This window comes from Danio aesculapii, chromosome 6 (genome assembly GCF_903798145.1).
Source record: "Danio aesculapii chromosome 6, fDanAes4.1, whole genome shotgun sequence".
NCBI classification, from domain to species: Eukaryota; Metazoa; Chordata; class Actinopteri; order Cypriniformes; family Danionidae; genus Danio; species Danio aesculapii.
The window spans coordinates 61296821-61318860 of record NC_079440.1 but is presented as its reverse complement, the minus strand read 5'-3'; the positions used below and the strand labels follow the sequence as shown (position 1 = coordinate 61318860).

At 34.5% G+C, this 22040-nt stretch overlaps 1 protein-coding gene across 1 annotated transcript; it reads right to left on the bottom strand.

The window, feature by feature from the left end:
• Positions 1 to 549: 549 nt before the first annotated feature.
• Positions 550 to 14621, bottom strand: sp7 (Sp7 transcription factor). The gene is made up of 3 exons (XM_056460663.1): positions 14529 to 14621; positions 7107 to 7903; positions 550 to 3406 (listed from the first exon to the last, which is right to left on the bottom strand). Exons 1-3 carry the CDS (start codon positions 14547 to 14549, stop codon positions 2902 to 2904), a joined length of 1323 nt encoding a protein of 440 aa, XP_056316638.1. The 5' UTR covers positions 14550 to 14621; the 3' UTR covers positions 550 to 2901.
• Between the last annotated feature and the right edge of the window lie 7419 nt (positions 14622 to 22040).

Genomic DNA, 22040 nt, shown 5'->3' with positions numbered 1-22040 from the left:
TTAAAATTCTGTTTGGGTGCAGTACCAGACATGACCACCAGGTCACTGACATTCAGTTTCCATTGATGAACATAAGAGCGCACCTCCTATTTCTGTACATGTTTTAAGCAATACGAACTATATTTGTTCATACTTTTGACAATATCTGTAAAGTAGACATCAAACTCTTGAGTAGTTTGGGTATGTTGGTGGTTTTTAATTTTAATTTAACCTAAAGTTATCTAAAAGTTGCTCACATGGATTGCTGTAGCAAAGTTATAGTAAAATACACCTCGTCACAAATGATTAAATAGCTGTTGCTCAGTAATATCTATCAAAGGTCAGCCTGGAATATATACATTTTTAGCTTTCAAATGATAGTACTGATTATATAATGATAGTATAAATCAAACTAAATTACTTATTCATTTGACTATTATTGTGTCTTATTGAACTTAATTCCTCCATTTAGATTTTCAAACATGTTTACTTAAAATACAGAGAATATTTGGAAACTCAAAAAATTTAACTTTAAAAACAGTCAGTCCAAATAATAAAAAAACAACCAGCTGAATGAGAAGACTTAATTTATTCATAAATGACTCGCTTCATGGTCTACCTCCATTCAGCAAAGCCAGTGAAACACAACATTGTCTCCAAACTGCTCATAATTTAAGACATAAATTAGATTTGATGTAAATAGGAAATTAAATAAAGCAATGTTAAGCGGCAGGACCAGAAATGAAATAAAAGCATATATGGTTCACTGTACACCAGATTTAAAGATGACCTCCTGATCGATTCTATCAAAGAAAGATTTCTAAACACAGGATTAAAAAAATAAAAGAAATACATTTCAGTTAAATTAAAAAACACAAAGTGTGCGTGTATTGGAAGCCCAAACGTCAGACTCTCTGACAGAATAAAGACACACACTGGGCATCTAAAACAGCCGCCTCTAAAGGTTGTCAAAAATAACAATAAAACAGATACAGAGAATTCAATAATCATTTTTAAACATGAAAATCCTCAACAAAACTCCCCATAATGAAGGAAAAGCCAGACTAACTGAAGCCTGAAGTTCTTGTGTACTGAAAACACTCATAAAAAAGGCTGATGATTGGGTCAAATATGGACAAACCCAACCACTGGGTTAAAAATAACCCAACATTAGGTTTGTCCATTTATGAGCCAACATTTCATTTATTTTGTTGAGTACAAAGTTTTTCTCTCGAAACCCAAAAGTCTACAAAATTGATTTATGGTGTATTGCTTTAAAAAATGCTTGGTTGTTCGAACCCAATGTTAGGTCAAACACAGACAAACCCAACCATTGGGTTATTTTTTTAAATTCCTTTAAAGTTGGGTTTTGATTTTAATCCAAATTGGGTCAAATATGGGCAAACCCAACCATTGGCTTAAAAAGCGTCATTTACATTTAACTTTTATCTAACATTAACATTTATCTAACATTAGGTTCATCCATATGTGACCCAATGTTGGGTTAAAACAACCTAGTCTATTTTTGAAGAGTGAGTCCAAAGTTTTTCTCTCAAAACCTAAACGTCTCAAAACTGCTCTAAAATTGCTGGGTTATTCCAAATCAAATTGGATCAAATGTGTATAATTGCTGGGTTAAAAATTGTAATAGTTAACCATAATGGTAAAAATAATGATTGTTTTAATCCAACGTTTTCCCAAATAGAAATTATTAGGTTACCCACATGTGGACAAACCTTATTAAATTTTTTTCTATTTTTTTATGGGTTACAATGGGTTTTTATGGGTTATGGGTTACAACAACCCATAATTTTTAAGACTGTACACTCTAAATAATGCTGCTTTGTTTCAACCCAAATTGGGTCAAATATGGACAAACCTAGCAGTTGGTTCTGTCCATATTTGACCCAAAATTTGATTCAAATCACCAATAACTTTTCAGAAAGTACACAAATAATTACTGTTTGTTTTAAACCAATGTTGGTTTATTTTTTCAATTAAATATAAATTACGCTTTTTAACCTTTTAAAAAATGCTGGGTTTTTATAATGCAAGTTTGGGTCAAATATGGGCAACCCTAACTGTTGTGTTTGTTCATATTTGACCCGATATAGTTCTAATCAACCTAGCATTTTTAGAGTGTTGTTGTAACCCAAACTTGAACAAATCAAACTTACACAAATTATTATTACATTAAAATCTGAAATTATTAAACAAATTATATAAATCATACAAAGCATAAGTAAAAAAATGAACCCAATGGTTGGGTTTGGCCATATTTGACCCAACACAGTTAAAACAACCCAACATTTTTTAGAGTAGAGAGCAGCTTTGAGAAAACCTTTAAAAAAAGAGAGTCTGGGCTGTCATAACCCAACATATGTACATGTACAAGCTGGGTCGAGTCGAATATAGACAAACCCAACTGCTGGGTTAAAAGTGTAATTTAAAAAATAAAATGACCCAACTTTAGGTTACAACAACACAGCAAGTGTTGTTTTAAAATTGTACACTCTAATAAATGGGTAAAATATGGACAAATGCAAAGTTGATTCATATTTAGGCCTATGAATTTAATTGAATAAATGACCCCAGCAGTTGGTTCTGTGCATATTTGACCCAAAATTTGGTTGAAATAACCAATAATTCTTTCAGAGATTACACTAAAAAAAGATTGTTTGTTTTAAACCAATGTTGGTTTAATTTTTTCAATTAAATTTCAATGACACATTTTAACCCAAGGTTGGGTTTGTTCATATTTGACCCAACATTTCTTGCCACTTTTATTTAGAGTGTTCGAAGCACTACTCAACTACTTACATGTTGAAATAAAAAAATAAAAATAAAGCTGTTTTTGTTTGTTTGCATCATTAGAATGCAGCTTAGCACCAATACTACAGCAGTGTGTCCAGGGGTCAGAGGTTAAATCTCCAGCAGTCCACTGCCGCTGTCCACACCGTTGCCCGTGCTGCTCTTTTCCTCTCCTCCTACCACAGGCTCCTGGATGCCGATCTCGGACCCCGCCGGAGCCCCTTTATCTGCTGGAATCTCCTCAGCACGGGTCTCCGGCTCCTCTTTCCCCTGCAGGCTGGCTTCAGAGTGTGTTTTCTGGTGCTTGCTGAGGTGGTCGCTGCGGGTGAAGCGCTTATTGCAGAGCAGACATGTGAACTTCTTTTCCCGGGTGTGTGTGCGGACGTGACGCTCCAGTTCGTCAGAGCGAGTGAAGCGTTTCCCGCAGAACAGCCAGTTGCAGACGAACGGCCGCTCACCTGTATGCCAGCGCAGGTGGGCTTTCAGATGCGAGGCTTTACCGTACACCTTCCCACAGCCGGGGATGTGGCAGCTGTGCACTGGTTTCTTCCGCAGGGATGCTGCCGACGCTCCGAGCCTTTCCAGCTCCTGACAATTTGGGCAGTCACAAGAAGACCTGCAGAGAGACGCATTCAATAATGATTCAATAGCAGCTTGAATCCTTAAATGTTATTAATATTTAGATTTTTTTTAAACATGTGAACATTGAGATGTACAGAAGACAGAATTATTAACCCCGGAGTATATTTTTTCCCCCAGATCTCTGTTTAACGGAGAGCAGATTTCTTCAACACATTTCTAATCATAATAGTTTTAATAACTCATCTCTAATAACTGATTTATTTTCTCTTTGTCATGATGACAGTAAATAATATTAGACTAGATATTCTTCAAGACACTTCTATACAGCTTAAAGTGACATTTAAAGGCTTCACTAGGGTAATTAGGGTAAAGTTAGGGTAATTAGGCAAGTTATTGTATAATGATGGTTTGTTCTGGAGACAATCCAAAACTAATATTGCTTAAGGGGGAATTAATATTGACCTTAAAATGGATTTAATTTTCTTCTAGCCGAAATAAAACAAATAAGACTTTCTCCAGAAGAAAAAATATTATATGAAATACTGTGAAAAATTCCTGAATCTGTTCAACATCATTTGGGAAATATTGGAAAATATTCACAGGAGGGCCAATAATTCTGACTTGAACTGTATGTATCATATCATCTTAACATCAAATTACAATAAATGAATCGTTGAGCAGGACAGTCTCCTCTGGCTGCCGTTATCAGTCTCACACCATTGTTTACTTGTCTTGCTGACACCATCCTAGAGTTTTTCTTGTATTATTTCAGACTGTAAATAAATGCTTAGTTGTACTCTCCCATTCACTGCTCTGAGTTTACCAACTATGATGACTTCTGCTGCTGAGAAAATCTTTCACATACACAAATGTGAAAAGGGTTCGTATTGATAACGTGGGCACTTTATTATATAAACTGCAAAAATGCTTTTCAAAATTGAGTTTTTGTCTTGTTTGTAGTCCAAATATATTAAAATTCTTAAATAAAGAAGCGGTAAATAAGACTGTTTTGTTTTATGACGTAATGAGCCTAGATTAAGTGATTATGTCACGTGATAAAATATGAATAATTAGCTTGTTTTAAGGAAAAACTCACTTAATTTTGGTATATTATTTCTTAAAACAAGATTATATTTTTCAACTGCCTGGAAAATGATTCTTAATTTTAAGAATTTCTTAGATATTTTACTAAAAACATGACAAAAAAGAAACCTTTTCTTTTTTTTTACCTTACCTTAGGAATAGTTCACCCAAAATTTTAATTACGTCACGATTTACTCTCCCTTCCCAATCTGTTTTAAGGTTTTTTTTCTTCTGTTGAACACAAAAGAAGATATTTTGAAGAATGTTGGAAACTTGTAACCATTAACCACCATAGTATTTGCTTTTCCTACTCTGGAAGTGAATGGGTTTTCAGCTTTCTACACAATATTGTCTTTAGTGTTGGTAAAAATGAAGAAATTCATAAATGTTTGGAACCAATTGAGGAGTAAATAGTGAGTAAATTATTATTTTTTTGGTGAACTGTCCCTGATTAATAACCGCAGTGGTTGTTTATCAAAGCACCAAATGCTTGGAGACTTATTTAGCCGACTTATTTTTACAAACATTTATCATTTATGTTAATCTGATCTATGATATTAACAATTCTGTTACTATTTAAAGACTTTTGTTTGTTAACGCATTGTAAAAAAAACATTGACTCAACTTAAAACTGTAAGGCAACTTGCTGCAAAGCTTTATGTTTTCTAGTTTGATTAAAAAGTCAATATAGTGTAATAACAACTACAAATGTTATTTTATTTATTGACCTTAGGTGACGTTAATTTCTTAGTTGATGCCTAGTCATGCATTAAAATCAATAGCTATAATCATTTTATTAAATGCTAATAATAATTAATTAATACGATAAGATTCAGCTGTATTATTTATTAATGTCAACATATAAAATATAATAAGTTTACTTCTCACTGTTGATCTAAATGCGCGATTGTTTATTGATGAGGCTTTCGAATACGAGACTATTGTAAAGTGTTATCTATTGTACTTTATGATTATTCAGCTATTTAATTTGACTTTAAAAGCTGAATACTGTTTACATGTTCAATATAAATCCTTCATAAAACTATTGAACAGCCCCCATGCTTATCAATATAATATATGATACAATATACAATTTTGAAAACCTTTGATCCACTTAAAATGTTGACTACTATACGCATTAAATGAACCAAGCATTTGTTTGGTTTCTTTCCAAATATCTAAACAATCTTAAATCTTGAAGCCTTTTCTAGATAAGTAAGTGTCACGGTTTTGTTTTCAGAAATAACACGTGAGATTTCCTTTAAAAACAAGCAAAATAATCTGCCAATGGCATAAGAAAAATTATCTAATTAATAATCTAATAAACGATTGGCAGATTATCTGGCTTGTTTTAAAAGAAAAACAAAAAACACTTGATTTAGACTCATTATTCTAGACTTTTATTTTTTTAAATTTATTTATTTTTGTATAATTATTTTTTAGGGGTTTTCATCTTTATTTTGACTGGACAGTAGAGAGAATTGACATGAAAGTGTGGGGAGCAGAGAGAGGGGAAGGATCGGCATAGGACCTCGAGGCGGGAATTGAACCCGGGTCGCCGTGAAAACCGAAGTGCATGTGTCGGTGCACTTTCCACTACACCATAGGCACCGACTTAGACGTCATTATTATCAGAATTTCTAAAAACAAAACAATATTTTTGACTTGTCAAAGATATCCGTTCTAAAAACAAGACTAAAACTCCATTAGAAATGCATTTAGAAATGCAAATTGCACTGTTTCATTCTGTTGAAGGCAAAATTATTCACCCTCCTGTGAATTGTTTTAGTTTTTTTTGTTTTTAAATATTTCCCAAATGATGTTGAACAGATTCAGGAATTTTTCACAGTATTTCCTATACTATTTTTTGTCTGGAGAAAGTCTCATTTGTTTTATTTCAGCAAAAATAAAAGCAGTTTTTTAATTTTTAAAACCCATTATAAGGTCAGTATTAGAGCTGGGCCAATAAACAATATCATATCAAATCACAATAAAATTAATAACGACGATAAGCTCTGGACATTATTCCTCGATATTGATCACACATAAGAAATACACAACAACACGATTCTATAACTGTGTTCATAATAGAGATTCACCTAATTCTTGCTCGCCGAAAATTATCAACTAACAATAGGTCATACTGAGTCACCCAGTTTTGTTTAGCACGCTCGTTTCACTTTCCCGCCAGCAGTATCCGCCTTCAGTCTTGGTTGGGATGCTCTTTTAAAAGTGGAAGCATTTACAACTTATAATCGAAATATATACCGTTATCCTTCAATATAGAAAATAATTATGGAGATTGCATTTTTCGCCATATTGCCCAGCCCTAGTCAATATTATTAGCCCCCTCAAGCCATTTTTGTTTTGGATTGTCTCCAGATTAAACCACTGTTATACAATGACTAGGCTAATTACCCTAGCTTTACCCTAATTAACCTAGTTAAGCCTTTAAATGTCACTTTAAGCTGAATATTAGTATCTTGATGAATATTATAAAAGAAATCAGCTATTATAAATAAGTTATTAAAACTATTATGCTTACAAATGTGTTTAGAGGGGTTAATAATTCGGGCTTCAATTTCAAATCTCTTTTACGCCTCAACACAATCATGCTAAACGCAGTTAACTTCAACACTAAAATCACATACCTCCCAGTGGTAGACCCAGCGGTGTATCCAGAACCACGAGTTGATTTGAGCCCCATTGAGTTATCCAGGATTCCCGATGTCGGGACGGGCTTGGGTTTGTACATGTCCTGTGGGAGCATGTGCTGTGAAGATTGGAGCAAGTGTGAGGAAGAACTCAAGCCTACGGATGGATACGGAGCCGGATTCAACGGCGTGAAATCAGGAGTGTAACTCTGCATTTGAGGATTGAGCGATGCTTGAGGAGCCACCGGCTGCAATGGTGCTTGAAGACTATCTGGCTGAGCCTGCCCTGGACTTAGCCAGTTAGCATTAGTATGGACGTCCCACCAAGAAGACGTGGCATTAGCAGGAGACGCAGTGATTCCTGGATGGATGCCTTTGTACCATGAACCATAAGGATGCGTCATGTCTAAATAAGTATTGACGCTTGTTAGGCAATCCGCAGTGGCTTTGGATCCCAAAAGCGAAGGGTCCTGGGAAACACTGGAGGTCTGGAAAGTGGAGAACGGGTTGTATTCGGAGCCGTACGCCCCAGTTGGAGCCGGTGGAGGACTTCCGGTTGGTGTTAGCAAGCCTCCGCTTGAGCTGAATGAGCCGGTGTAAGAGTCCGCGACGCTTTCATTGCGTCCGTTTTTAGCACTCTGGAGTTCAGAGGTCATGCTGTAGGCTTTTTTAATTGGGATGGTGCTTCCCGGTTTACCAGGTGTGGCAGAATCTCGGACTGGACTGGTGCTCCCGAATTTGTTGCAGGTCGCAGTTAGCATAGCCAAGGGACTGGATCCATAACGTGTTTCCTCCTGAGAACAGATTTAAAGAGTAATTGCAGTGTTATGCACCTGATATTCGCAGTTAAAACCTGAAACATGGGTAACACTTTATAATAACTACACACTATGAATAATTTACTAAGCATTAGCATCTAGTGAATTCATGATCTGTTAAGCATTAACTCTACATTAATAGACGTTAGTAAGCAGTTTTCACTGCATCTACAAATGCTGTATTACTGACTTACAACCACATTCATAATGTGCTTAATTATAATGTTTTCATAATTCATAACTTTACTAACTGAAGTATCGCATTATTTACAGTCCATTTGTATTTAAGAGTAGTTAGAGTTTTTTAAGATCATTCAGAATGAGTTAGTAAAGGATTAATAAACTATTGAAATCAACATTTATATATCTTATTATTCAGGCATACAGTAATGGTTACTATATATGTTAATAAATGCTTTATTAACTCAACGTCATGCAGTTTTCTGACTTGAGGACTATTTATGCCTAATAAATCCCTTATAAATGACAATTAAAGGCTCAGTATCAAATGAACAATAAATGTTTGCAATCTTACCTAAACAGTAAAATGACTGTAAAGTTTAAACATTGCCGAATAACAGGAGTCAAAATACATCAAATTGGATAAAAACAACAACAATATAATAATTTAACAATATAATAGGATGCAGTGTGTAGACTGCACAGTAATTTTATTCTAGATAAGGTTGCAGATTTATTTTTCATTTGATACTGAGCCTTTAATTGCCATTTAAATGGGATTTATTAAGCATAAATAGATAATGTAAATATATATATATATATATATATATATATATATATATATATATATATATATATATATATATTCCAAGTATTGCTTAACGGAGAGTTTCTTTTTAAATGTAACAATTTTAATAACTTTTTGTTTTGGTCTTGTGACCGTGTATATTTTTATAGTTATTGTAAAAATACTGGCATTTATAATCAAGAAGCATTTTCTAGACAAGCAAAAGGAATAGTCTTGTTTTAAGAAATAATATGCCAAAATTAGGTGAGTTTTTCCTTAAAACAAGTGAAATAATCTGCCAATATAGGAAGCAAAATAATCAAACTTTAAAATGAAAACAAAATTAGTTAGCTTGCTCATTATTGCAGATTATTTAGCTTGTTTTAATGAAAAACTCACATAATTTTGGCATATTATTTCCTTAAACAAGACAGTATTTTTTGCTTGTCTAGAAAATGCTTCTTGATTTAAGAATGTTTAGATATTTGGACAAGAAACAAGACTAAAACTTCAGCATTTTTGGCAGTGAAGCCTACACAAACAACCTTAAAAAAAAGCTTCTCTATTTATATGCAGACTTTATTTCCTTCATGGCAAGCTTGACATTTGCATGCAAATATGCAAAAGCTCCAAAAAGCATTGATGAGAGAGAAGTGACTCAAACTAAATAGTTTTACAGCACTCAACTAGCCATTACAATGTTGTCCACCATAAAAAAGGCTTGCGTAAACATCCTTCCTGCGCTATTAGTCTAGACTGAAATATGCAGCACCTCTGACAACACAATAATTAATGTCACCACACATGGAGTTCCTGTCTAACATGTTTATTTAAGTCACCATAGTGACCATCCATCCACATAACACAGGCGATGTTACAACAATATGAGATTGTTGAGAATAAACGATTGTTTAGTAGCTATATAATGCTTTAATTGTGCTGTCAATCAGTGCTTTAGGAGATCAATCATTTCCCTGAAATCACTGATCTAAATGAGGGCAACATGGTAGCTCAGTGGTTAGAACTGTGGGCCTCATAGTAAGAAAGTCACTGGTTTGAGTCCCAGCTGGGTCAGTTGGCATTTCTGAGTTTGCATGTTCTCCCCGTGTTGGCGTGGGTTTCCTCCGGGTGCTCCGGTTTCCTCCACAGTCCAAACACATGCGCTATTTACTGGATGAACTAAACTGACCGTAGTATATGAGTGTGTGTGAATGGGGGTGTTTGGGTGTTTCCCAGTACTGGGTTGCAGCTGAAAGGGAATCCGCTGCATAAAACATATGCTGGAATAATTGGCGGTTCATTCCGCTGTGGCGACCCCTAACAAAAAACTGAGTGAGCCGAATGAAAATGAATACATGAATGATCTAAACGTGATTCCACAAGTATTTACCGTGCTTAATGCCAGAGCATGAACGCAGCCACAGGGAAAACATGTGGTAGCCATGTTTACAGTCAATAATGAGTAATTCAACATTACACAGCAATAAATGCTTTTCTTACTTAGTTTGTCTTGTTTCTACTATAAATATTTTAAAATTCTTAAATTAAGAAGCATTTCACAGAGAAGCAAATAATGTTTTGTTTTCAGAAATAATGCATGAATATTAGATGAGTTTATCCTTTAAAACAGCAAATCTACTAATGAGGTTAGTGAAATAATCTGGTTTGCAAAATAATAAGTACAATAATTTGAAATTAGTATTTCTTGCTTACCAGTGTTTATTTCATTGATCTCATTTTCGTGACGAATAAGTTTCTACTGACAAAAACTAGACGAAAACTAAATAAAAATTAAGTGATGACGATAACTGTAATAAAAACACAGTTGAAGTCAGAATTATTCGCCCCCCTTTAAATGTTTTTTTTCTTTTTTAATATTTACCAAATGATGTTGAACAGATTGAGGAAATTTTCACAGTATATCTGATAATATTTTTTCTTCTGGAGAAAGTCTTATTTGTTTTATTTCGGCTAGAATAAAAGCAGTTTTTAATTTTTTAAACACCATTTTAAGGTCAATATTATTAGCCCCTTTAAGCTCATTTGTTTTCAATAGTCTACAGAACAAACCATCGTTATACAATAACTTGCCTAATAACCCTAACCTGCCTAGTTAACCTAATTAACCTAGTTAAGCCTTTAAATGTCACTTTAAGCTGTATAGAAGTGTCTTGAAGAATATCTAGTCTAATATTATTCACTGTCATCATGGCAAAGAGAAAATAAATCAGTTATTAGAGATGAGTTATTAAAACTATTATGATTAGAAATGTGTTGGAGAAATCTGCTCTCTGTTAAACAGAAATTGGAGAAAAATCAACAGGGGGGGCTAATAATTCTGACTTCAACTGTATACTGACATTTTAGTTGACTAATAAAAACGAGACGAGAATGTGATTGACGGATGTTTAAATGTAACACATTATCATTGGCCAGTCAAATGTCATTACTTATTTAATCAGTGCTATAGCTGAGCACCAACTACTATACAACTACTATAACTATACTATAACTACTATAACACCAACTACAAGAGTCAAGCTTGGTAGACTGACATTGCAAGCTGGACTTGAACTATTTTAAGCCCTTTCAAATATTTAATAGCTTGAAACTGTTGAACAGACTGAAAAAGACAAATAGTTTACCAAATTAAAATAAAAGGTTTGCTAAATAATCTTGCATTTTCACTAGGCTACTGTTCTCAAATGTGGATTGATTGCGACATATTTTTACATATTGCTTATGATATAAATAAACAATGTATATCTAATTTTTGGTCTTCAATGGAAAGCCTATATTTTAATGTTTTATATAATTTTAAGTAGGAATATTTTGTATAAATAAATCTATACAACATTTTAATAAATATATACAAATTAAACCAAATATATTGCAGTCAAGTAGATTTAGCCGACTAAAATCTTATCAAATTTAGTTGAATAAAACTTGACTAAAACAATTCAAAAGACTAAAATATGACTAAAATTAAAATGTAATTAATCGACTAAAACTAAATCAAAATTTGCTGTCTAAATTAACTCTGTTGCTACCCATATTGGCAAACTGATTTGACTTAAAACATTATTTTTACTTGTCTAGAAAATTCTTCGTGATCTAAATTTGAGATATTTTACTGTAAAAAACATCCGTAAATTAGCAGATTTCTGAATATTGTGATTTGTGCTTTTATTTTTGCTTTGTATCTTTGTTTATTTCTGCTTTTGAATTGCATTACGGCAGCTTGATCTTCTTTTCATCAACTTTTAACCTTAAACTTATGAACACTTTTAATAGTATTGAACATTGAATAGAGTTTTAAATACTTTTTAATAGTTATGAACATTTTTAATAGTTTGCAGTGAAATAGTGGTGTAGTATAATGGTGGTGTAGTATAATTTCTGTGATTTTACGGACTTATTTCTTTATATATTATCTCTTATATGTTATATTACGCATTTGAATCTCCTAATCCGTCAATAAAAGTCCCTTAGTTAAACTGTAGAGTTGAATTTTCAACATCAAAAGTGGACAGAGCAGAGATCAACATCTCATAATGCAATTCACAACCGTAAATAAACACTTGTGAAACACTAAATACAGTGTGTTAATTAACAGATATTTTCACAGTGTAGAAATAAGACAAAGCTCTCGGTTTAAAATGTTAAGTTAAAGAAATGATTGACAATTTTAGCATCAAATTAACATAAAATTTCAGTCAAAAGACTAAGACTAAATCTAAATTTGCTGTCAAAATTAACACTGTTGCTTACCATATTGGCAGATTATCTTGCCAGTTTTATAGAAAAACTCTAAACTTTAATTTGACTTATCAAAACAGTATTTTTACTTAGAATATGCTTCTGGATCTAATATTTTGATATTTCACTGTAAAAAATATCCATAAATTAGCAGTTTTACGTATTTTGTGATTCATGCTTTTATTTATGCTTTGTATCTTTGTTTATTTCTGGTTTTGCATTGCATAATGGCAGCTTGGTCCTCTTTTTAACAACTTTTAATCTTGAAAAGTTAAAAAAAAGTGACTTATGAACACTTTTAATAGTTTGAAGTGCTATATTGTCTGGGTTGGTATTAAAAAAAATAGTTTAGACTTTTGTCTCTATATATTATTTCTTATGTGTTATATTATGTATTTCAAACTACTTAAAAGTCAATAAAAGTCACTTAGTTAAACTGTAGAGTTGAATTTTCAACATCAAAAGTGGACAGAGCAGAGATCAACATCTCATAATGCAATTCACAACTAAACAATTCGCAAATAAACACTTGTGAAACACTACATACAGTGTGTTAATTAACACATATTTTCACAGTGTAGAAATAGGACAAAATGCACTGAAAAGCTCTCCGTTTAGACTGTTAAATTAAATCGATTTGCATTTTAGCATCACCACAGCTCTAACTTTAAGAAGTTAAGTCAAAGTTATACAGACTACGGTTGGACTTTGCTTGATTTGGGATGGCAGTGGTCTACCCTACTTTCCGTTGGGAAGTGAATGAGTAAGGCTCAGTGTGTGTGATGATATTTCCCGCTGAGTGTGTGTGGTTGATCCTGGCACAGGTTCCGCTCCCGTTTCCAGGTTAATTGCTCTCCATTACCGCGTGGAGCTTAAATGTGATGCCTGCATCCAAAACCATCGCCGCAAGAGTTTTATGTCCTCATCTCCTAGTTTTTTCATAATTCAGTGTCTACGATGCTGGCCAACCTCTTTGGTCACAAGTTTGACGGTTTTTGACTGAGTTGCAACAAACTTAGCACTACAAAAAAAGCTAAAGCTTTCCAGTGGTCCTTAAGGGGATAGTTCACCCAAACATTCTGAATTTTTCATCATCCTTGTTTCAAACCTTTACGAGTTCTTTCTTTGGTTAAACAAAAAAGAAGATATTTTGAAAAATGTTGGAAACCTGTAACCATTGACTTCCATATGTTATTCCTACAATGGGAGTCTGTGGTTACAGGTGTTCAGCTTTCAACAGAAGAAACAAACTCAGTTTTGGAACCACTTGGGTAAACAGTGAGTACATTTTAATTTTGGGGTGAACTGTCCCTTTAAAATATAAGTTAAAAATATTCATTCATTCATTCTTCTTCAGCTTAGTTACGTTTTATCAGGGGTTGCCACAGCGGAATGAACCACCAACTATTCTGGCATATGTTTTATGCAGCGGATGCCATTCCAACCACAACCCAGTACTGGGAAATAAATTAAAATATCTTCTTTGTCATTTAGATTAGTGTAATACAATCTTAAAACATCCTTTAAAACACTTTAAAAAGTAATTTAATGAACTTTAAATTGTTCTTTGGCATGATTAATGCAAAATAATTGCATCAGGAGCTTCTTTTTGAGTCTATATTGATAACATGGATGAAATATAGATATTTTTCTTTATTAATTCATCAAAAAACATCAACATGAGACACTATAATCTGATAAAAACTATCCAATAACTTTTGTTGAGTTAACATGTAGTAATCAATAATAACATGTAGTAAACTCAATAATTAAACCGTATCTGAACAAAACTTTCAGTTCTTTTTTACGTGCATCTTAATAACATGGATTAAATATATATATATATTTTTATCCTTATTAGTTCATCAAACATTAACATACTTTCCTACAATCTGATAGAAACTATTCAATGACATTTACTGAGTAAAACTGTAGTAAACATAATCGCATATAAAAACAACAATAAAACCGTATCTAAACATAACTTCCAATGCAAGCGAGCACGTTTAAAGTTTACTGACTTTAATAAATAGTCTACTTGTGTAAAACCAAGCTGATAAGAGCAGGTGTGTGATCGGAGTGAGTTTTCCGTACCTCCAGAATCGACGCGGCCATCCCGGAGGAAGCAGTCCAGTGAGGGTCAATCCAAAAGCGGGAGAGAGAAGCTGGCGGTGCGCGGAGTCTGAGACAAATACCGTCAAAAACAGGAGCGACTGCTCTATGAGGAGCACAGAAAAGAGGAGACCCGCCTCCTGATGAACTGAGAGAGAGAGAGAGAGAGAGAAAGAGAGGGGAGGGAGAGAGAGAGAGAGACCGACCTACAGTAAACTTATATTGACATTTGGGGGGTTTGATTCCTGGGGTTTCGTTTCATAATTAAATATTGCAATGAGCTGGCCCACAGCACTATAGCCAGGTGTATTATAGGAAATGGTTTATAGTTGATTAATGTGTCATATTAGTTAAATACATTGGTTGTTTTGTTATAAACATGTGTGTTTATGTTTGAGCTGGCTTCGTTAAGATCAAAATTTCCATGGTTTGTAAACTATTGGCCATCGCATCAACGAGGGTTGTGTGCACCCCGGTGGTATGGTCGTGTTTTGGGCTCGGAAAACAGGCTAATACATAATGCTGTCTCATGGTTACTCTGTCAGACACTCAATGCGGTGTAATAGTCTCGAGTGTTCAACCTGCTGGCTTTCTAAATGGAAGAAAGTTGCGCGCTTGCTGCTAGCACCCCGCTAGCCGCTCAGATTAGCCATACAGTTAGTATAAGCGCCAGCCATACTATACAATATAAACGCCGCAAAAAAGGAGTCAAAGAAAAGGGATGGGCTTCACTAAGAAGTGTGTATCGTTTTTACAATCAAATTACCTATATGTGTAGGCCTATCTGTTTTTATTACATTTCTTGTAGCCACAAAAAGTTGTTCAGACAACTCAATATAAACGCTAGCAAACAGAAATCACGTGACGAGTATCCTAACCATAGCCACCGATCACCGTCTGAATCAAAATTTCAGTAAGCTCATATGAAAATATTATCGATTTACACGTCAAGTATGTCACAAAAAGTAGGTTGCTACTTTTTTGTTTACAACTTCTGAGTGTTAAGTAAATAATATGTCACAAAAACAACAAAAAACTGTAATAACAACAACAACAACCTAGCAGGGCTCACAAGCAGTCACAAGAATTATATGTACAAATGTAAGCAGTTATGCATGTTTGTTTCTCATAAAGCTCAAAATGGCCCACAATTTTTGGTAATGCTGAAAGATTTGACTTGATTGAATATGTAGACAAAACAATAGGCATGTCAAATCTATCTATCTATCTATCTATCTATCTATCTATCTATCTATCTATCTATCTATCTATCTATCTATCTATCTATCTATCTATCTATCTATCTATCTCTTAAAACTGGTAATGTTTTTTTACATCTTTAAAAAAGACATGACTGATGTGATGCTGTGATGTGTGCAGGAAGCATTTTGGTTCCCCAAAAGACCTTTTAATTACAGTTCTAAAAAAATAAAAATAACACTTTTTGTTGCTTAATTTAAAGAACATTTTCATACTCAAAATATCAGTTTTCCACTATAAAGCCTCTTTCAAAACTCTTCGGATGTTAAAGGTTGTTTGTGAAACCATCAGTTAACACTGATCAGTAATTAAACTATAGTGGTTTGAAATTTACGGCTAGAATTATTTACTTAACTTAGTAACAGAGGATATATAACAGAGATAAAATAAATCGCATGTAAAATCTGTTCATTATTGCACACAAATGTTTTTTGATCAAATTTGATTGTATTAATATCATACATTTCAAAGAGTAAACATTAAATTTGTCATTACCTACTAAATAAAGTAATCATACTGTAATATCAAACAGATGCAGAGCAGAAAGAATAAATATTCATTACCAGATAATTTAAATAATAAAACGTCAAGACAATTTCAATCATATGATAATTAAAAAAATCAGCAAAATAAACCTTTAAAACGGGTAAATTATGTCTTTTGAAACCTCTGGAAGTTCTGTGTTTTTGTGACCAAATGTGTGCCAAAGAGATGCTTTATTCAAACCTCTGTAACGCAAAACATGCAACTTAATTATGCATTTAAAATACAAAAATATGGGTTACTGTATATCTACTGGATGCATTTTAAATTGGTGATAATTAAATTACAATTCATCCAAAAAGTATTGTAGATTAAGCAGAGTGATTTCTTCTCAGTTTCAATCTCATGTATTTTATTTAGACATTGATGTAAACTGTAATTCCCAATTAATGCAATTCATTCTCTGAACAACACTCCGAACTCTATAGTTGAAGTCAGAATTACAGTATTAGCCCCCCTTAGATTTTTTTGTTTCTTTTTTAAATATTTCCCAAATTATGTTTAACAGATTCAGGAAATGTTCACAGTATGTCTGATAATATTTTTTCTTCTGGAGAAAGTCTTTTGTTTTATTTTGGCTAGAATAAAAGCAGGTTTTAATTTTTTAAACACAATTTTAAGGTCAATATTATTAGCCCCTTTAAGCTATATATTTATTTAATAGTCTACAGAACAAACCATCATTATACAATAACCTGCCTAGTTAACCTAATTAACCTAGTTAAGCCTTTAAATGTCACTTTAAGCTGTGTAAAAGTGTCTTGAAGAATATCTAGTCTAATATTATTTACTGTCATCATGACAAAGAGAAAATAAATCAGTTATTAGAGATGAGTTACTAAAACTATTATGATTAGAAATGTGTTGGAGAAATCTGCTCTCAGTTAAACAGAATTTGGGGAATAAATAAACACTGGGGCTAATAATTCTGACTTCAACTGTACACTCCCAAAATCTCAAGTTCTGCTTAAGAAAAAGGACTATTTATACATTTTCTTTCCTTGATTAATGATTTATTTGAACACAGCACAGATTTTATTCATTTAACTTTTAGCAACAAATATACTCACGTTTATCAGAAGATAAAATAAAGTGTATAAATGTACCCCAATCATCCATTTATAAAAGCTTTTTTAAGATTGCTATATTAGAATCCTGTGAAAATTATGTTGAAATAATTTGCAGGAAATAAATCCATTATACTACAATACACAACAGTTTACTGCGGTAAAAGCTAAATTAGTTTTTATTACTGTTTATCTATATACTACAGTAAACAACGTATTTTGCATCCCCATAATATACACTGCTCAAAAAATTAAAGGGAACACTTGTAACTCCAAGTGTTCTCTTTATTTTTATTTAAGTAGTATATATACTCACACACACTCACCGGCCACTTTATTAGGTACACCTGTCCAACTGCTCGTTAACACAAGTTTCTAATCTCAGCCAATCACATGGCAGCAACTCAATGCATTTAGGCATGTAGACATGGTCAAGACGATCTGCTGCAGTTCAAACAAAGCATCAGAATGGGGAAGAAAGGGGATTTAACTGACTTTGAACGTGGCATGGTTGTTGAGTATTTCAGAAACTGCTGATCTACTGGGATTTTCACGCACAACCATCTCTAGGGTTTACAGAGAATGGTCTGACAAAGAGGAAATATCCAGTGAGCGGCAGTTCTGTGGGTGCACCAGCGAATTATTGAGCAAAGGCTGTGAATACTGATGTACATGTGACTTTTCAGCTCTTTTATTTTTAATAAATTTGCATCAACAACAACAAAAAAATCACATAGTCATTATGGGGGATTGTGTGTAGAATGTTCAGGAAATAAATTAATTTAATCCATTTTGGAATAGGGCTGTAACATAAACAAATGTGGAAAAAGTGAAGCGCTATCAATACTTTCCGGATGCTCTGTATACCATCTTATATATTATATTTCAAATATATAAAGTGTCATTAACTGAATATACATCATCATATTGCAGTGCCCCAATTTTTTAATTTTATATCTTGAAACATTTATTAAATTCTTAATATGTCTTAAATGTCTTAATTCTTAAATGTCAGACCAAATCTTTCACATTAACCTCATATTACCCACACATAACCTTTTGCTTTTTGTCAACATTTTTAATACTTAAATACGCCATTTCCAAAACACACACACACACACACACACACACACACACACACACACACACACACACACACGCACACACACACACACACACACACACACACACACACACACATGGCACATTGATACACCAAAGTCCTCAGCGGTACGAGTCTCGCTCTGGCTTTACAGACATCCATCAAGTGAATAAACAGTTGGAAAAGCCTTCCGACAGCCCATCTCGGTTTTGAGTGTCCTTGTGGGTGTTGCTTTTTTCCAAAATGAGGGGAGAGAAGATTAAAATTGTTTTCAAAAATAAACATGTAATTTCATTCTTTATTTTCTCCCTCAATTACAAGGCATGGTCAGAGCAAGCTTGTAGTTTGTGAGAGTTTGGCCCTTACAGTTACACACAGACTATATTTAGCAGTCTGCTCTTCAACTGACCCTGCGTCTGCGCACAAACACACACATATACACACAATACACACACAATCAGCCAACGCATTAATTTCTGCAATCACCGTATATTGGACTGCACTGGCTAATTAGATTGGTGCCATAGGGGGCAGTGTTATTTCTAAGGACATGAATCACGCTGCTGTCCTGAAAACACCAGGAAAGACCACACAGTGATTTATTGGCAGATTTAAATGTTAGATTAGATCATTTCTGGACATCTTAGCAGCCTTAATCCACAATCCGCAATTTAAATAAAGCAGTAAACTCACTGATGTCTGCTGGAACAGGGAGAGAGGAGATAAGAATGCACAGTAAACCAAATATCTGTGTATTAGCAGTCTGCAGTATTTTTTATTCGTGTTTTTTATTTTTCCTTTGCTATTGAGTTGCATTATGGGATCTTGATCATTCGTCCATCAAATTTTAACCTGAAAAGTTGGAAAAGGTGACTTTTATTGTTATTTTTAATAGTGTAAAGTGCTATATTGTCTGTGTTGTATATTACGCTACAAACACTATGTAATAAACTGCAGCACGTACACCATTACAGACTTATTTCTCCAGATATTAACCTATTTCTTCTCAAAAACCAATGATTACAGGCACAACGTAAAATATTACTAAATAAAATGCAAATTCATGGGGCGTCACAGTGGCGCAGTGGGTAGCACAATCGCCTCACAGCAAGAAGGTCTCTGGTTTGAGTCTCGGCTGGGTCAGTTGGCATTTCTGTGTGGAGTTTGCATGTTCTCCCAGTGTTGGCGTGGGTTTCTTCCGGGTGCTTCGGTATCCCCCACAGTCCTAACACATGCACTATAGGGGAATTGGGTAAGCTAAATTGTCTTTAGTGTATGAGTGTGAATGAGAGTGTATGGATGTTCCGCTGCGTAAAACATGTGCTGGATGAGTTGGCGGTTCATTCCGCTGTGGCGAACCCTGAATAATAAAGTGACTAAGCCGAAAAGAAAAAGAAATGAATGAAATACAAAATGCAAACACTGTACTTTCAAGAACTTGCTGTTCATGTTTAGGGATGCAACAATTAACTGGTTTCACTATTAACCGTGCTTTAATTCCTCACAGATGAATAATCGCTTCTCAACACCGCGTTTTTGCACGGAACAAACTGCTGCAACTAAACAAAGTTATGCCAACTGCGTTCCAAGCTTGTACACCGAGACTAATACCCATGCATACCGGATTAACGATGGCTGAGGCTATTAATTAAGGGTCGTTCACTTATTGTGTCTTTTCCAATAGAGGCACGCAGCTTGCTTATTGCATATTGGAAGCGGTGTGCACATACTGAAAGACTGCCATGAGCGCACTGCGAGTCACTTGACGAGAACTGGACCATTCAGCTTCATACTTTGTATGGAATATAGTAATTTCTACTCCAAAAAGAAAAAATACAAAAGGAAAATGTCAAACTATTTTGTTATATAGTCATACCTGCCGACATTTGACTCTCAAAATCCAGGAGGCGGGGGTGGGGGCTGGAACTTACGAAAAGTGGGGGGGGAGGAGTTTTTCAGGAGGAGGAGTTTTTCAGGAGACAATACAAAACGGGAGATGGGTCTGAAATACAGGACACTCCCGGGAAAAACGGGAGTGTTGGCAGGTATGTATATAGTTCAGTGGTCCTCAACCACCTGGTCGGGGACCGGTACCGGTCCGCACAAGAAATCAATAATTATTTTCATTTGAATTATTATCTGAGTCTGAACGATCTATGGAAAAATGGCCATATTCTCTCGGTTACATCTTGGTTACTTGAGTGCCCAAATTTAACCCACAAGCAGCAAAATCAGTAAGAAACTGGGAAAAAAATGGGCGGAAGAAAAAAAACTGTGATAGGAAAATCTATATTTTAAGTTTTTGCATTCCCTCGCAAAACTGTTTATCCGCAAACACTTCCTGTCCACTTCATACATGTCAACCCTCCTGTTTTTGCTGGGATTCTCCCATATTCAGAGGTTGCATATGAAGGGGGACGATCGACACACAGCTTTAATGGAAAGAAAGTGAATGCAGACATTTTTAATTTAATTTCAGCGTGCTTTCAAGACTAAAAATACATGAGAAATATGGGAAAACACTTAATGATAGGATGATAGCAGGATAGAATGGTAAAATAAGGGAGAATCCCGGCAAAAACAGGAGGGCTGACATGTATGAGGTGACTAGGAAGTGTTTGTGGAACAACAGGTTTGCGAGGGAATGCAAAATCTTAAAATATAGATTTTCCTATCACAGTTTTTTTCTCCCAGTGTTTTTGTTCTTCCACCCAGTTTTTTCCTCCAACATCACATCTCTTCCGGGTCTCCGTAAGAAACAGATGTATTTGGAAAGTTTATTTGCTAAGGGGAAAAGACCCAGTGAAGGACCCGCAAACTGCCAAGGAATGGATCCGCAACCTAATTGTCAACAAATCAGGTGAATTCAGCATGTCTGCACAAGAAGATCAACTGGTGGAGACCCCAAATGACGGAGTTTGCACAAGTCTGTTGTCGTGCCTTCCTGACCAGACACACCCATGAATGAATCCCACGAGTCACGTGACAAGAATTGACCTATCAGCTTCAGCTTGTATGAAATATACATATTTCGGTGAGACTAATTATCTCAAAACACCCAAACACCATAAATAAAACCTGTATCAGAGTGACAGCAATGTTTTGTCAGCTTGTCTTCTTCTGAGAAAATGGTTCATTCCACTGTGGAGACCTCTGAAATAGAGACAAAGCTGAAGGAAAATGAAATGAACATGATGCCCTCTAGTGGATTTGTGAAAACATAAGGCACAAAGACATAGGACAGGGTACATATTTCCCAGTTCTCAATAATATAACCCCGGGCACATACTTCCAATTACCCTGGGTTATTTTCCCAAACAGTAAAGCATGTGCCTTTGCCAATGTATGAGATGGCCTAATAGTTTTTCATTCATGCGTTTATCTCAGTTGTCATCAGATCTCTTGAATCTTCTTCTCAAATGAAGGGAAAATATGCAAAGACGTGAGTTACTAAAAACTGATGCAACTGCAGGAACTGGATTGTGATGAGGCTGGTAATGAAGGCATAAGTCTTTAGGTATT